This window comes from Pseudoliparis swirei, chromosome 8 (genome assembly GCF_029220125.1).
Source record: "Pseudoliparis swirei isolate HS2019 ecotype Mariana Trench chromosome 8, NWPU_hadal_v1, whole genome shotgun sequence".
In the NCBI taxonomy this organism is placed as follows: domain Eukaryota; kingdom Metazoa; phylum Chordata; class Actinopteri; order Perciformes; family Liparidae; genus Pseudoliparis; species Pseudoliparis swirei.
This window is the reverse complement of record NC_079395.1, coordinates 3,730,500-3,747,483: the sequence shown is the minus strand read 5'-3', so window position 1 is coordinate 3,747,483 and position 16,984 is coordinate 3,730,500. Positions and strand designations below refer to the sequence as shown.

Here is a 16,984-nt window from a genome sequence, read left to right as displayed (position 1 = left end):
CACTGCAGTCCGACTCCACGCGCAGATACCGGCAGTGGGGCTGTAGGACCGAACCGTTTGATTTAAGGAGGGTCGCGCGCGCGGGGGGGGGGCGTCGAAGGCAAGCGACGGCGAACATGGCGGCACCGAAGCGGCAGGACACGCGGAAATTCATCGAGAATCTGTCCGGCGCCGGGAAATCCATCGCGGTGCTCACGAGCGGAGGAGACGCGCAAGGTAAGCACCCCCGGGTTCCATTATCGGACAGCAGCGGCAGCGGTGGGGGGGTGGTGGGGAGGGGGGGGGTTCCCGTTAGCTGAGATGAGAGATTCCGTTAATCGGTGCGGCACCGGGGACACTCACGGGATTCACGGTTGTCATTTATTCCACAGTGTAGTTATTATAAAGCTAGTTTGATTCCAAGCGTTCACTTAAACGACCAGGAGCTGTCCGATAATGGATGTGTGGCCTCGAGAGGTTGTCTTTTTTTAAATTATTATTTTTAACATGGATGTTCTAATATTTATCCAGGAGAATAATAATATAATATAATATTTATATTTATAATAAGTCTGTTAAACACGTGACTTAATAGGTGCTTTTTAATCAGTTGGAGCAGCAGCACTAATATCAACAAGTGATCTTTTACGTAAGACCACCCCCCCCTCCATCCTGCACCATTGCATTTATATGGATATTGCATGACGCGTGTGTGTGTGTGTGTGTGTGTGTGTGCGTGCGTGCGTGCACGGACACGCGCGTGCACGAGGATTTAAAACGTAATCGTCAACCTGGAGTGGATCCTGATGTTTCGGTGTAATCTCATAAAGAGCTCAGTCAGAATGTAATGACCTTACTTTAAGACGACATAAAAAACAAATATATGTATATTTTAGTATATTATTTACTTCATACTGTCTTACTGAAGTACTTTTTGAGGTTTCCTGTGTAATTCCATCGAACTTGTTTAGCTTTTTAAAAGTTAGATGACCTATAAAGCGATCAAATTAACTTCTCATCAATCATTTTTGTTTTCATTATTTATTTCGTGATTACAGTTCATGTGTAGAAGAACAAAGTGTCAAGTACAAAAGAGCCCACTTCCGGGAAAACGCCTTCGCAGTAAACGTCATACGTTCCAGTTTGCACCGCGGCGCTTTTATTTTGAAGGGCGGCTCCAGCGAATCGACTTCCGGTCCGTTTTACTGCTCTTGTTCTCACGGCGGGGGGACCGGGCACGGAGTGATGTGGGGAAGAACAGAGAGGGGGAGTTACATGAATGCAAGGGTCATTAGGGTTTAATACTTAATAAATATATTATATTTTATACTGATAATTAATGTTCAGGGGTGGGGGGGGGGTGGCGTTATGTCACTCATATAGTCCTCTACATGCCACCCTGCCCCCGTATGGCTGATCCGTCTCGTGCTCTTCCATCGCCTCCCTCCGCTCTCGTCTCGTTGGCTGGCTGTTACGTAACACTGTGTCCCTGTCGGCTGGAGCTCGTCACCGTGCAACAGCATCACGTGCAACAGCATCACGTGCTCCTCCTGGCGGAGATTTAATCACCACCGGTTGACGCTCGGAGTCGCTCGTGCGCCTCGGCGTATCGATGGTTCTCCATTCATAACTCCTGTCAGGACTCTTTAAAGATACGATGGAAGATTACCCAGAATGCTCAGCAACATCCCGTGACTATAATATACACGTACACACGTGCACACCTCAAATAGGCGGTTACAACATCGGTCGGTGGTCGTGAAAGTCGAGAGAGCCCGGAACGATTTGACATCTTGAATTTTTTTCCCCAGGTCAGACGTTCAAATCCTTTTTTAATTTGACGTGATCTTCTGCGGTGACCCCTGACCTCGCTGCGAGAGGACACAAGATTGTCATGGCAACTTTTAGCGAGCACTCCGGGGAGCACACACACACACACACACACACAGGTCACCATTATTCGTGACTCTCGGCTCATCCGTTGTGTTCCTTCTCGTTGAACTCATTAAAGATTTTGTGTTGCTGTTTGCCCAGATTCTTCTCCACCAATCAGATCCGGCCTGGTATCCAAGCAACGTCCGCTCACCCCCATGGGCGCAGCTTGCATAATAGACCACACACACACACACACACACACACACACACACACCCCCTCTCTGTTTGCATCCATCGATTGACGTAAAAAAATAACATTATTGATTTAAGTAATTTATTTCCTGACAAGAATGTCAAACGTTCCCTCGTTTCATCTTCTGAGAGTGAAGCTCGTCCCGCCAGCCGGTCGGCCGGTTCCACCAGACGGGCCTGTGGGTTTGTGTTCTGTCCGAGCCAGAACCCACACGTTGTCTTCCAGAGAGTAGTCACACCCCGCACGCCGTCTGCAGATAAGGGCCAAAGCACGTGGCGTAGCGGAATGTGGCATGATGGCGTGGCGAAGGTGAGAGTGGAGAAGGCGTAGCGTGGCGTGATGGCGTGGCGAAGGCGTAGCGTGGCGTGGCGTAGCGTGGCGTGGCGTGGCGTGGCGTGATGGCGTGGCGAAGGCGAGAGTGGAGAAGGCGTGGCAGAGCGTGTCTGTCGAGCTCTTCTACAAAAGTCTGTCTGTCCGTTGACCTTTGACCTCTCTTGTCCTTGGCTGGTCTGTTTATGCCGGTATTCTCTCTCTGTGAGTTTTGACCTTATTAAATATTAATATATTAATAAGTTCAGGGAAAATAAAAAGTGTTTTCTTGTGAGAGAACCACAGTGAGAAGCTTCCGTGAAGTTTAATAAATACGATAATAACTGTCGGTTACCGCGCTGCCCGGAGCTGATTGGTTAATATATGAATGATACTTTATTCATGTGACAGTGACTCGGCTCTCCCTCTGCTCTCTGCCCGGCAACAGGCATGAACGCGGCGGTGCGGGCCGTCGTCCGGATGGGCATCTACGTGGAGGCCAAGGTCTACTTCATCCACGAGGTGAGTCCTGAGAGGCGTGACAGACGCTACAACAGTCAATACATATATTTAATAAGATCATTAGTTGAGGAAAAATAGCGAATAAACAACGATTAACCTGTTTGTGAATTTCTTGAAAGCTTATTGTTTTTTGTTGTTTTTTGGGGGTTCAGAAAATAATTATTCTTCCAACACTTGAATGTTTGCATCGATGTACATTTACAAAAAATCCATATTTATTGTGGGTTTACCGAGAGGATGGAAGACGGAGTCGGCGTGTCGATGCCGTGAAATAAAAATATAGAAAACCAAAACGTGAGATCACAAAACGCTCCTCTGAAGACGCTCGAGGAGTCGTCGGTTCCTTCCAACGCGTCGCCGTGCACACCTCATCTTTTGATGAGAGAAAAAGTCTCTGATTATGAGACGTTTGTACTTTTTTTATCGCGGTGGAGTTTATTTCGGAGGCGGATACGGAGTTCAGGCTCTCCGTGTCACGCTTCCTGTCAGAGGAAACGTGACTTCCTGCCCACTGGAACTGTTCCAGCTCCCCGTCGGGTCCGTTGGCTCGAGTAAACAAACGGTGACGTGGAGCTCTCGGTATTTGAGTTCAGTGCGTTTGATGACACACAGATCACGTTGTTTACAACACGGCTACTAAAAATAATGCCCAATTATTATGTATTGTATTATTTAATGTATTACTTATTTGAATATTCATTGTATTTATTTTTATTATTTATTTTAATCTATTTTATAATCTTTTTTTAAATTATTTATTTCATTATTTATTATACTATTTATTTTAATATTTATTTCATTATTTATTTCTCTTATTGATTTCATTATTTACTTAATTTTGTAATTTTTCTTTAATTTCATAAATTCATTTAATCTTTAGTCTGGTTTTTTTTCTTCAAAAAAATAATAAAAAACATCTGCAATGACCTTAAAATCCGTACATTTATATTGTGCGGAATTCTTTATTTTGTTTGATAAATTTGTACTTTAGACATTTCAAAATTACATTTTAATTAAATTTTTATTTGCATTATTATTTTTAATGACTTTTCCATCACGCGTTTCTCCCGAAAGCTTCTTTCTTCACACAGACAGTGAAAAGTAAAAAATGTGAAGTGTTCACCGACGTTAATAATAATAATAATAAAAACTTCAAGTTGCACACAAAATGTAATTATTATTCTTCAAACCACGTCTGAGAATAAATACGCGCTGATGGCGTAGAGAGAGTGGCCGTGGTCTCAGTGTGGCTGTAATTGGATTACCGGGGGCCACCTCACCCTTCGGGCTCCGGGGGCCGCTCGGCTGTGAGTCACGACGGCTGAGTGCCAAGTCGCCTTTCTTTTCTCTTCTGGCTCTGCATCGGCGTAAACAAAACAGCAGAGCTACAAAAGCTTCTCGAGGGGAACGTGGTGAGAGTTTTGGTTCTCACGCTGTCGACCAGCAGAATGTCAACTGACAGCGGAACGTTAACTATCCAAAGTGCCACACACACACACACACTCTGTTTCCAGCTCCTCCAATGTGACGACTTACATTTCATAATGTAATCGTTTTTTGAAAGAAGTTTAAAAATATTTTGTTGTCTCAGAAATTATGACTGTGGGATTTTTTTTTACATTGTAAAAAAATTAATAAAATTATAGTCATAGTATATATTTTTTATATACATTTAATATATTTTTTTTAATACATTTTTATATCGATTTTTATTTTAAATAAAATTCTTTGAATTGATAATAAAAAAAACAATTAGCAACATTGCCGTACATGTCAGTGCTCAGGGTAAGACTAAAGTCACTCATATAGTCCCCTGACTACCATGTGTGTGTGTGTGTGTGTGTGTCATTCACCGTGTGTGTCTCTTCCTCTCAGGGCTACCAGGGCATGGTGGACGGAGGAGACAACATCAAAGAGGCGACGTGGGAAAGCGTCTCCGGCATTCTGCAAGTGGTGAGCCCACCCCCCCCCCCCCCGACCACGTGTCCGAGACCCGGCGACCTCCGTTGTCTCAAAGCGGATTGCGTAACAGTTGCGAAACCAAAGCGCGTGACGTGACCTCGGGTTGCGCTCGCCGTCTCCCCTCCAGGGCGGCACGGTCATCGGCAGCGCCCGCTGCAAGGAGTTCCGCGTCCGCGAGGGCCGCCTGAAGGCCGCGCACAACCTGGTGCGCCGCGGCATCACCAACCTGTGTGTGATCGGCGGCGACGGCAGCCTCACCGGCGCCAACCTGTTCCGGGAGGAGTGGAGCGGCCTGCTGGACGAGCTGCTGCAGCAAGGTGAGCGCCCAGAGGTCAGCGGAGAGGTCGGGCCAGCTCGGACTCCAAGAAGAACCGTATCTCCTGGACCGAGGTTCCTCGTCTCTGGGGGGGGGGGGGGGGCTCATCGCTGCAGGTGTCAAGAGAGTTCACCCCCCCCCTCTCTCTCTCTCAGGTCTGATCGACGAGGAGGCGACCCGCGTCAACTCGGAGCTCCACATCGTCGGCATGGTCGGCTCCATCGACAACGACTTCTGCGGCACCGACATGACCATCGGCACCGACTCGGCGCTGCACCGGATCATCGAGGTGGTGGACGCCATCATGACCACCGCTCAGAGGTGAGCCGAGCGAAGGCCCCCCTCGCGGCGACGTCTTTTTGTCCGCTCTTTTCTTGACTTGTTCGTGACGTTCTCGCTTCTCACCGTCTTTTCCAGCCACCAGAGGACATTTGTGCTGGAGGTCATGGGCCGACACTGCGGGTAGGCTCTCCCCTCTGAGGCAGAGGTTTGAACACCACACACACACACAGGAGGGTCTGCGTACGCACGCTAGTTAAATATGCTGCGGCACTCTCGGTATCAATAACCAAACCAGTCACCGCCTGGTATATATTGATAAGGGAGGCATGTGTGAAATATCTGTTAGAGAGAAGTAAAGATTCCAAGTGATCATTAAAGTGTGCGTGTGTGTGTGTGTTTGTGTGTGTGTGCACAGATACCTGGCCCTGGTCAGTGCCCTGTCTTGCGGTGCAGACTGGGTATTTATCCCAGAAATGCCTCCCGAGGACGGCTGGGAGGACAACATGTGTCAGAAACTGTCTGAGGTAACAAATCAGCTGATCTTTATATGTATTGTGTGACATATGTAACTAGAACGGGCACTCGGTAGAGCGCATACCTTCGCATATCACAAGATTGGGCATTGAATTATGAACATTTTGGCATTATTTGCATGCCAATTGGATATAAATTGACCGCGCTATGGTAAAAAGAAGATTTTGACCTTTTCATGACCTTGACCTTTGACCTTTGACCCGATCGATCCCAAAATCTAATCAAATGGTCCCCGGATAATAACCTATCATCCCACCCAATTTCATGCGATTCGGTTTAATACTTTTTTACTTATGCGAATAACACGCAATATAATGAATAACTCAGATGAACATACACACTGTAGTAATTACATTCTATTCACCAAGTGACTTTTTAAAAGAATTTTTTTGTTTTTTCCGCGCTTCGGTGCCAATTTGGGAACTTTTATAATGAGTTACAAAGTAATTTAATGTGAAGTGACTAAAAAAGGGACGACTCTGGTGGGACTCGAACCCACAGCCTTTGAATATCATCTCATATGACATGCTAGAAGTCCAATGCGCTATCCATTGCGCCACAGAGCCGGCTGTTCACTCTAGTCACACACACGCTCAGATACACACACGCACACACGGCTTTCACTCGCTCTCGGTTTTATCGACGGTAAGACACGTTAGCTGGCGGGTAAGCTCGTTGCCGAGCAACGGGAAGGAAATATATGTCACATAACGTGTATTCAACCGTCGAAACGTCGGCGGACGTAAACAATTTTTAGTCGGGTGTTCTCGTCAATCATCGTGAGTCTCCGTGAGCTCGTTATATATTGCGGGTACTTCCTGGTTGCGATACGAGCGCTGATTGGCTACAGCGGACATTCTCCGGTTGTCTCGTGGTTGCCATAGGAGCTCTGATTGGCTACAGAGGACACGTGGTGGCAGACGGTCTGATGATTGGCTGTCGCAAACAAGCAGTACATCTTGTTCAAATCCTTCGATTCACGTGTGTCAGGGGGCGCAGAGCCCGCTGCTCCCGAGCATATTGAAGCTAACCCGCTAACAATTAATAATTAAAGCTAATAAACAGGTTCAGCTCGCTGTAGATATTAAAGCGTCCCCCCTCCACAATGTGGCGAGTGTCTGCTGGAGAAAGACAAACAACTAAATGTCTACAATGCTGCTGGTGTTATTATTTATTATTTTAAAGACGTGCATGTGTGTCAGTCGTTGACGTTTTCTGTCATGTTCCTCAACTCCTTTCTGCTTCTCTCGCGTCTCTGCAGAACCTCGCTGATAAGAAAAGGCTGAACATTATTATTGTAGCTGAGGGAGCCATAGACTCCCACAACAAGGCCATAACTCCTGATTATATCAAGGACGTAAGTACAGTCACGGACCCTCAGAAACATGCTCCTCCCCCTCATTGTTGTTATGTTGACTTTTCACATTCTTATTCGGTTATTTTTGATTAGTTATTTTTTCTAAAACATCCCCACCTTTATAAAAAAAAATCTTGTTTCCATTTTGTCCCTTTGCAACCACATTTTTGTTTTTATTCCTGCATTTTCTTAAGATTGTTTGATTACAAGTTGCTATAAAAAAATGAATGTTATATTAGATCATGGCTGAGTTTCATTTTTCCCCTGTGTTTAGTAAAAACTCGTGAGTATAATGATATAATATATATGAATGTACACTGGATATCACTGCACGCCGTTCCTTTTATGAAGCTCACTGTATTCTACCGTCCCTCCAAACCCAGCTGGTTGTACGCTGCCTGGGTTTCGACACCCGGGTCACCATCTTGGGCCACGTGCAGAGAGGCGGGACGCCCTCCGCCTTCGACAGGATCCTGGTGAGTCACGATATCTTTAGAAATTACGTCTCAATGGGGGAGGAAAAAAAAAGTTCACGAGAAATTCTCTCCAGTTCCTGAGACGAGTCAAAACATGATTATTCTCCTTCCCCGACGTCTCGAGCTTCGGAAAACCCCCGACCCCCATACATGGTTATTTACACTGCCGACATCCTGCTGCTCCGTATTGACCTTGAGACGACCTTTGACCCTTGCAGGCCAGTCGTATGGGCGTGGAGGCGGTGCTGGCGTTACTGGAGGCCTCGGCCACCACCCCGGCCTGCGTTGTGTCTCTGGTCGGCAACCAGGCAGTTCGACTGCCACTTATGGAGTGTGTTCAGATGGTGAGTGTGTGTGTGTGTGTGTGTGTGTGTATGTGATAACAGACGGAGCATGAATGGTTGACGCTCTTCTTTGTTCAGACCCAGGAGGTCCAGAAGGCCATGGATGAGAAGAAATTTGAAGAGGCGGTGAGACTGCGTGGCAGGTTTGTTATTATGATTCTTTACTTCAACTTCTTCCGGTTTGTGATTTAAAATATCGGATTAAATCACCGACAAAAAATAAGTCCACGGCTTAAACGAAGAGGTCGTTTCCTATGGTTCTACGCTGGCTGACGTTCCTTTGTTCTCCTCGTCGGGGTTCTGCAGCAGCTTCGAACACAACCTGAGCACCTACCGACTCCTCTCCAACCGCAAAGCCGATTCTGAGCTCCCCAATGTGAGTTCACTCTTTCAAAAGCAGTAAACGGATCTAGAAGACACTTTATTTGTTAGTTTAGGTTCAGCCACACGTTGTCCTCGCCGCGTAACGCCATGCGCCTCCTCCAGCGGCTCAGAGGCCTGGAGGGAGCACCAGGTACTTCCTGGTCAGGTGCCTTGTGGGGGCTGCGGTCCTTTTGTGACACTAACACAGTCTGGGGGGGGGTTTTGTGGGAGGAGGAGGAGGAGAAGAAGGAGGAGGAGGAAGAGATCAGCAGGAGGAAGAGGAGGCAGAGAAAGAGGGAGAAGAAAGAGGAGGAGGAAGAGAGCAGCAGGAGGAAGAGGAGGCAGAGAAAGAGGGAGGAGGAGAGGGAGAAGAAGGAGAGGAGGAGGACTTTGGCTTCTCGTCTCTCCACGCTGAGATCATATTTTAATGTTCCTGGTCAGACGCTCTTGGCAGCGAGCAGCAAAGCTCTGGTTGGGGGTCTTAAAACCGGCCGTGAGTCTCCAGCCTGGACCCCGGAACGTTGAGGAGGCGCTGCACACACTCTTATTAGTATTATTTTTATAGGAAATAATCCACATCTTACTGCTGATTTAAAAAAAAATTCAAAACTAAATACTGAAACCTCTTCAAAGACTTCCGTAACGAGTGTCAGCAGCTGTTACATGTTGTTGTTTCTAAATATGTGTGAAAGAAGACACGCCGAGCTCTCAGGACACCGCCTCATGGGGGGGGGTCATCACAGGCAGCCGATGAACTGTGTGCCAGGTGTTGCCGCTTCCTCCACCATGTGTGTGTGTGTGTCGTGCGTACTCGCTCTCTGACTCTGTGTGTGTGTGTGTGTGTGTGTGTGTGTGTGTGTGTGTGACTGCTCCTCCGCTCTCCATCCCCAGAGCTCCTTCAACGTGGCCGTGCTGAACGTCGGCGCCCCGGCGGCCGGTATGAACGCCGCCGTGCGCTCCGCCGTGCGAGTGGGAATCTCCGAGGGCCACAAGATGTTCGCGGTGACCGACGGCTTCGAGGGATTCTCCAAGGGCCAGGTCAGAGTCTTTGCTTCAGGAACAATGCCGGGTTTGGGTCCAACGTCTGAAAGCCGTTTTAATAATTAATAGAACAACAGAGGCCGAAGTCTGAGAACGTGACGCTGGTCAGTCATAGTCGACGTCTTGTGAGAACTCACGTGCACGAGAAGTTCATTCACCTTGACTCAATATTAGTCACACTGTGTAAACTGTTGCTAGGTTACTCAAGTAGAAGTTCACCTGAACTTTACACCACTGAGGAGGCGACTCGCCTTTAGACGGGATTGGTCCGGAAACTGTCTTTTCTGCATCTATCTTATTTTATTCATTGAAAAAAATATTTATATATAAAAATAAAATAAAAATGTAAAGAATAAAAATTGAATTACAAAATTGTAAAAAAATTATATATATAATAAAATATATATAATCTTTTAGTTTAAAAAAAATAAAATATAAAATAAAATAGAAATGTAAAGAATACAAATTTTATACATATATATATAAATAAAAGCATTAAAAAATGTATTTAAAAAAAATAATTATATATATATATAATTTTTATATTTTATTTTTAATTTGTACATTTCTATTTAATTTTTTATTTAATTTTGTATGTTTTCATCCCTCAGCGATCTAGGAGCAAATGCAAAATCATCTTGTGAATACATTAAATTTGTGACTTTAATCTCAACGAAACCTTTTAGTCTCTTATTCTGAAAACCGGTTCCCAGTCATTGTTTCCTGTCCACAGTGACACCGTCCACAGGTCCAGAAAGTCTCTCTGACTGAATCACCGACAACAACGACACCGGGAAGGTTCGCAAAAAAATAAACGATAGTGGGAATAATTCTGAAATTGTCCCAAAATCAGATCGAGGAGATCAAGTGGGGCGACGTCGGGGGCTGGACTGGCCAGGGGGGCTCGCTGTTGGGCACCAAGCGGTGAGTCATGATGTCAACGAATAACAGAAGTTCTGTATAGTCTCACATTTGTAAGGTTTCTCATATTAACTCAATAAAAACAACAATTATATTTCCCTTGTTTTGATATGCTAGAACTCTTCCAGGGAAACATCTGGAACAGATCGCTGAGCAGATTAAGATCCACAACATCAACGCTCTGCTGGTCATCGGAGGATTCGAGGTACGCTGTGTGACGTCGGGAAGGAGAGAGAAAACTAAAAGAAATGCTCAATCACTATTTAATAAATGTTTTATTATATTCTGACAGTTTGGAAAATTCAGTTTAGCTCCTATAAAATCAGAAATCTTTAGTAGTAATTAAATTGAAGTCTCTTTCTGAATGCATCATGTGTTGTTTAACGTTTCTGATTCACAGAATTTTTTTCTTTTAAATTTTTATTTTTTTATTGCATAACCAAGTTTATAGAAAGACACATTTAAAGGTCCTCGGCTCGTCGTCTGTCCACATTTGGTTATGACTTCACGGCCGAGCCAAACCCACTTTTTTTATTGGGAACTTCTTAAATTTGGGAAAATTAATATTAAATATAACATTTTGGCCTTTAAAAAATAAATCAATAAATCTAAATATATTCTGTATATTTGTGCTCAGAAGCCCCGACACCCACATGTCTGCGTCCCCTGAGTCTCTCCGTCCTCCCCGTTTGGCCCGGCTCTCTCCCAGACCTCCTCTCCCCGTCTCATCCCCTCCTCCGACCGCGGTAACCCCGACATCCGTCCGCCCCCCAACAGGCCCCGCCTCCCTCAGCTCCGCCCCCAATTTAAGGTCCCCCCCTTTCGCTCCAGTGATCCTCCACGTTTAAAGTGTCCGTGCGTCTCAGCCAGCTCTGCTTTCACATCGCGGTCCCCAGGATGTAGTTTCTCCCCCCCCCCCCTCCTCCTCCCCCAACGCCAACCAATAAGACGCCGGCTCTCACCGCTGCAGGCCTACGTGGGACTGCTGGAGCTCTCCGCGGCGCGGGGCCGCCACGCCGAGCTGTGCGTGCCGATGGTCATGGTCCCCGCCACCGTCTCCAACAACATACCGGGCTCCGACCTCAGCGTCGGCTCAGACACCGCGCTGAACGCCATCACCGATGTAAGTGTGGCTGGGTTAGAGGGCTACCTGTGTGTGTGTGTGTGTGTGTGCGTCGTCATCGTCGTCATCGTCACCCGGCCTGATCGAGAGTTTCGGGGCTTCGCTGATCCGCAGCCGGAGGCGGGGTCTCGCCGTTTTGAGGGCGGCGCCATAATATTGTTGCTGAGAGGTGTCGGCGGGCGGCCATGTTTTCTGTGTCCACGCAGGGAACCGGACCCTCGTACGGTCTTAACCCCTCGGCTGCTGACCACGCCGTACTGGAGGGTCGTGATACTGGTGCAGCACAAAACTCAAAACACACACACATATATATGTATCTATATATAGATATATATTTTTATATATATATGCTCCACATACAGCCTTATTGAGTCGGTTCTGAAGGTTACTGTCGGGCTGTTGCAGACATCGGGACGCACCGATCCAACTTTGAATAAAAAGTAGCTTTTGGATATGGACTGAGTATCGATCCGATCGGTCCTCGATCTCGGCGCCTCGCTCAGTGGAGTCCTGTTTGTCATGCGTGGAGCAGAATTGGGCTTCATTTCTCCTCGAGATAATAAATCGGTTCAAAAGGACTCTCTTGTGCTTCTCCTGCCGCCGCTCCGTTCATTCGGTTCACCGGTGAAGACGTCGGCTCGTTGATGCAGCAAACAGCCGGCGTGTTTGTTGTCAAACAAAGACTCGCACAGCGACTTGGGTCGGTGCATCGCCACGACAACGGGAAGGTCGGCCACAGGCCCCCTGACCGCTGCTCGGGAGGATCCAGACTCACGTCAGTGACGCCGGCTGTGGTTGTTGTTGTTGTTGTTGGTGGTCAGCGGAGGTCCCAGGTAAGTACCCGGATCCGAGCGGCTCTGAGTCTGCATGCGGTCGAGGAACGAGGCGGGCCGGCGTCGCTCGTATTATCTCTGAGCCCCTCGTTGCATTCTTGTGCATAAAAGGAAACATCGCTGCCCCCCCCCACCAACCCCCAACCCCGCCTCACACAGCCTCTAGAGACCCCCCCCCCCCCCCCTCAGTCTTTATCTTTACGCGTCAACAAGGCTCAGTGTCAGCCAATGAGAAGCCCCCATCTCCTGGAGAGAGCCAGCCTGCAGCACACACACACACACACACACACACACACACACGTTACAGAGCTGCATCCTCAGTTCTTCCCTTCGTGTCTTTAAATCTCTTTTTAGTTTTTTACCGTCATATAATTTCGTCTTTTTTTTCCTTCTTCACGCTCCGAGTTTATCTCGACGTCTCCGGAGACGTTTGTCGTGTAAACACGCGACGCTCCACGTGACGTCGGCCGAAAAGCCGGTTTCTCGCTCGGCGACTTCGGAGCTCCCAGAAAACAAGCAGTTTCAAACTGTTTGAGTGGAAAGAGAGCGCCGGAGGAGCAGCCTGACCACTTCCTGTAGTCGCTCCCTCACAGGGCCTCAGAAGTGTAGCTACCCCCCCCCCCCGGTGGTCTAACCCCGTGTTGCGGCCGCCAGGCCTTCGAGTCCCTGCTGCAGCTGTCCGAGGCCCGGGCCGACCACGAGGAGCTTAGCATCCCGATGTGCATGCTGCCCGCCACCATTAGTAACAACGTGTGCGGCGCCGACACGGCCCTCAACGCCATCGTGGAGGTCAGGGGTCAGCGTGGGGGGGGGGGGGGGAATCATAATGCATCGTGCGCCAGCTGCTCGTGTTGTGTTGACTTTTGAGGAATGTGTGTGTGGCGCCGTCTGTGTGTCTCAAATCACAGAAATGCTTTTATTGTGAAAGAGTCGTATACGAGATGTTGTCTTTGTTATATTTCAATAACAATGTTTTGTCTTTTCTGGTTTTACAGTAACAAGTGATGTCATTTAGTCTCTGGACTGTTCTGTGAACCCACTTAGTAAAGTATATCCAAATTAATGATGATTATATATATATATATACATACATAATGTAGATATATTTTTATTTTCCACAGCCCAAAGTATTTAAGTTAATATAACAAATATTATATACACGTAAATACATAATTAATTATCAGATATAATATAACTTTACACATTATATATGTATATTTATTTATGTTTTATTTTCCACAACCTACGATGTTTTAGTTAATATAACAAATATTATACATAATTAATTATTTATTATATAATGTTCAACATTATATATATATATACATATGTACATATATATATATATGTAGGTATATATACCTATGCGTGTGTATATATATATATTTTCTGTGAATCTGCTCGTTAATAACTCGATAACGTGCGGCTGCCGTCCAGACGTGCGACCGCATCAAGCAGTCGGCCAGCGGCACCAAGCGGCGCGTCTTCATCATCGAGACGATGGGCGGCTACTGCGGCTACCTGGCCAGCATGGGCGGGCTGGCGGCCGGCGCCGACACCGTGTACATCTACGAGGAGCCGTTCGACATCCGGGACCTGCAGGTCAGAGTCCACGTCTCCTTTAAATGTGTTTAGTGTGAATATAATATATGTTTTATTAAAGACCAGCAGCAGGTCAGAGTCCACGTCTACTTTAAGACTTTAGTGTGAATTCAAATGTTTTATTAAAGCCACCATCAGGTCATCACGTCTCAGGAGGGTCACACATCTTTATTCACTTTATTACAGTTTGAAGATCGTATACAGAAGCTCGACAAATGAAATGTTTGTGATGTTATCTTCTTATTACATTTTTCTTTTATTTTGTTTTTTTAACATTTGTATTTAATTTTCCTTGTAATCTACAAATAATACTACACAGTTAAGTGGCAGCAGAATATAGACGTATTGTTTAGTGAAATAATTCTTCGTTAGATTGTATAAATAATATACATTATAAATCTGCCAAAAAAATAAAATAAAAGCATGAGCCAAGATAAAGAAAAAGACTGAGAGACTGACATGTGTGGAGACACAATTTAAAAGCAGTTGTTCTGTAGTTTTATATTATATATATATATTTTTTAATCCTATTAATTACATAAAAAATAAATTAATGATGAGAATTGAGAAACAAAATCAAAAGTGAACACATTTTTTATTGTGTTGGCATCATCACGAAGGTAGAAACTGCAGCTGTAGTGCCCCCTAGTGGCGGAAACGTCACCATGCACCCTCTCCATTCTCTGTGTGTGTGTGTGTGACCTCCTCGCTCTCTGTCTTCAGGCCAACGTGGAGCATCTGACGCAGAAGATGAAGACGAGCATCAAGAGGGGCTTGGTGCTCCGGTGAGTCGCGCTGTCTCTTTAATTATTTAAGCTAGTTACGGTTACATTTCTACGACTTTCATTGCCAAACACACACACACACGTTATTTAGTGTGTGTGTGTGAGACTCACAGGACAGAATACATGTTCATCTGTTTATCATTTTCTTTCTTCTAAATAACTGTCTTGGCTCCAATAATAATAATACGTCTTTGGCTAACGGACCGAAACACGGCGACTTCACGTCCTCCGTCTGGCGGTTTCAGTTCCTCTGCTCCATCACGCCGTTTATTATCTCCCCCGGCGGGACAACAGGGCGAGTGTAAATCTTCTGGACGGTGTGTATGTGTGTTGTTGACATTGTGCCTCAGTAATTTCGTCGAGCAAGTGGCTCAAGGGCACGTGAGCAGAAGGGGGAGGAGCTTGAGGACGCTTAGTTAGGCTTCTTTACCCAAGTGAAAAAACCACTACCTTCAAGCGAGCATCTCAGTTCTCTTTGGTTTTTCAATGAGCTGCTGCTGCCTCTTGTAATGTGTGTGTGTGTGTGTCTGTGTGTGTGTTTCAGAAATGAGAACTCCAATGAGAACTTCACCACTGACTTCATCTACCAGCTGTACACCGAGGAGGGAAAAGGGGTGTTCGACTGCAGGAAGAACATCCTCGGTCACATGCAGCAGGTTGGACACGCACACACACACACACACACACAGCCTCGCCGTGACTAAAGCACGATGTTCTGCCTCCAGGGTGGAGCTCCTTCACCGTTCGATAGGAACTTTGGCACCAAAATTGCCGCTAAAGCCGTCCAGTGGATCACCAAGACGCTCAAGGAGTCTTACAAAGGAGGTGAGCCCAACTCAATGAGTGTGTGTGTGCAAAGTGTGTGTGTGTGTGTGTGCTATAAAGACTGACGCTCGTCTGGGTCTTAGGCCGTGTGTTCACGGACGCCGAGGACACGGCCTGCCTGCTGGGGATGCGCTGCCGGGCGCTGGTGTTCCAGCCCGTTTCTCGGCTCCGGGACGAGACCGACTTTGTGTGAGTTACGTGTCACGGAGTTCCTCTGGGTAGCAACACAGAATTAAATTACATTTACAAGAGGCAAATGTATGTTATAACATTTATAATAAGTAATGAATAAAGTAGTAATATGTCATATATATATATACAAATAATTAATAAAGTAGTAATGTCATATGTATACAAATAATTAATAAAGTAGTAATGTCATATGTATACAAAGTAATTAATAAAGTAGTAATTTATCATATGTATAAAGTATTAAATATAGTAATATGTCATGACATGTTTACAGTAGTTATAAAATGTTTAGCATGTCATAAATCGTCATACTATCCAGTGTTTTTATATTGTTTATGGTAATTTAAAAAGTCAAAGATGCATCGTTTCCTCTTTAATCCCGTCTGACGTCATCTCCTCAGCCACAGGATCCCTAAAGAGCAGTGGTGGCTGAAGCTCCGCCCCCTGATGAAGATCCTGGCCAAGTACAAGACGAGCTACGACGTGTCCGACTCCGGCCAGCTGGAGCACGTGACCCGCGTGCTCCCCAGAGAGGCCTGAGGGTGGAGGTGGTCCAGAGGGTGGAGGTCTCCACTGCAAATACGTCATGACGGATGAAGTGTGAGGGCGGGTCGTTTCAACAACGATCCCCAATTAAAGTTCTGATATCTGAACTCCTTATGTATTACAGTTTTAGTCCTCACTTCGTTTATTTTATGAGCTCCTCGTTGAAGCTTTTATGTATTTCAATCACGCACTTTGAGTCCCTAAATCAACGTAAACCCCTCCAGCTGCTTAGAGAATATATAAACGAGGAGGATCTCGTTGCCGTGAGAAACGTCTACAACTTGAATGTAACCCGGAGAGCTGAGCTAGTCGTGTGTGTCACCGTCTGTATCCACGTTGATGTGTGTGTGCTCTTTACAGTATTTGTTGTAGTCTGCATTACATTTATGAGCCCGCCGTGTGTGTGTGTGTATGTGTCCCGTCAGAGTAAATAAATAAAGCAGTTAGTGTGGAAAGTTCTGAAATCGTTTGAGTTTTTTTCTTCTTCTATTGATGAAAAAGAGACCGAAGTTTAAAAGTCGGAATATTCACATGAGAAGTCGGG

The 16,984-nt window shown here is 46.0% G+C and overlaps 1 protein-coding gene and 1 non-coding gene across 5 annotated transcripts; one reads left to right on the top strand and one right to left on the bottom strand.

The window, feature by feature from the left end:
• Nucleotides 1–16,898, top strand: LOC130198658 (ATP-dependent 6-phosphofructokinase, platelet type-like). Of its 4 annotated transcripts, none has more exons than XM_056421915.1 (23): nucleotides 1–216; nucleotides 2,865–2,938; nucleotides 4,814–4,891; nucleotides 5,028–5,217; nucleotides 5,372–5,537; nucleotides 5,634–5,678; nucleotides 5,914–6,022; nucleotides 7,294–7,389; nucleotides 7,773–7,865; nucleotides 8,084–8,209; nucleotides 8,288–8,352; nucleotides 8,516–8,585; nucleotides 9,464–9,610; nucleotides 10,467–10,537; nucleotides 10,652–10,739; nucleotides 11,505–11,657; nucleotides 13,928–14,092; nucleotides 14,816–14,877; nucleotides 15,123–15,172; nucleotides 15,422–15,533; nucleotides 15,603–15,702; nucleotides 15,786–15,891; nucleotides 16,296–16,421. In XM_056421915.1, exons 1-23 carry the CDS (start codon nucleotides 117–119, stop codon nucleotides 16,325–16,327), a joined length of 2,298 nt encoding a protein of 765 aa, XP_056277890.1. In that variant the 5' UTR covers nucleotides 1–116; the 3' UTR covers nucleotides 16,328–16,421. The 4 variants fall into 4 exon arrangements, with proteins under 4 accessions (XP_056277890.1, XP_056277888.1, XP_056277891.1 ...); XM_056421913.1 differs by having other exon boundaries at nucleotides 2–216; nucleotides 15,123–15,194; nucleotides 16,296–16,898; XM_056421916.1 differs by lacking the exon at nucleotides 15,123–15,172 and adding an exon at nucleotides 13,145–13,279 and having other exon boundaries at nucleotides 2–216; nucleotides 16,296–16,898.
• On the bottom strand, nucleotides 6,507–6,598 carry trnar-ucu (transfer RNA arginine (anticodon UCU)). Its single transcript is given in 2 exon segments — nucleotides 6,507–6,542; nucleotides 6,562–6,598. It is a non-coding gene; the product is annotated as a tRNA-Arg (tRNA).
• Nucleotides 16,899–16,984: the final 86 nt, after the last annotated feature.

Bases quoted from the DNA above. Each gene is read 5' to 3' on its own strand.
- LOC130198658 (XM_056421916.1), top strand. From the start codon at position 117: ATGGCGGCACCGAAGCGGCAGGACACGCGGAAATTCATCGAGAATCTG. The intron at 9,611-10,466 runs GTCAGAGTCTTT...TCCCAAAATCAG, and splicing joins AGGGATTCTCCAAGGGCCAG to ATCGAGGAGATCAAGTGGGG. The intron at 11,658-13,144 runs GTAAGTGTGGCT...TGCGGCCGCCAG, and splicing joins CGCTGAACGCCATCACCGAT to GCCTTCGAGTCCCTGCTGCA.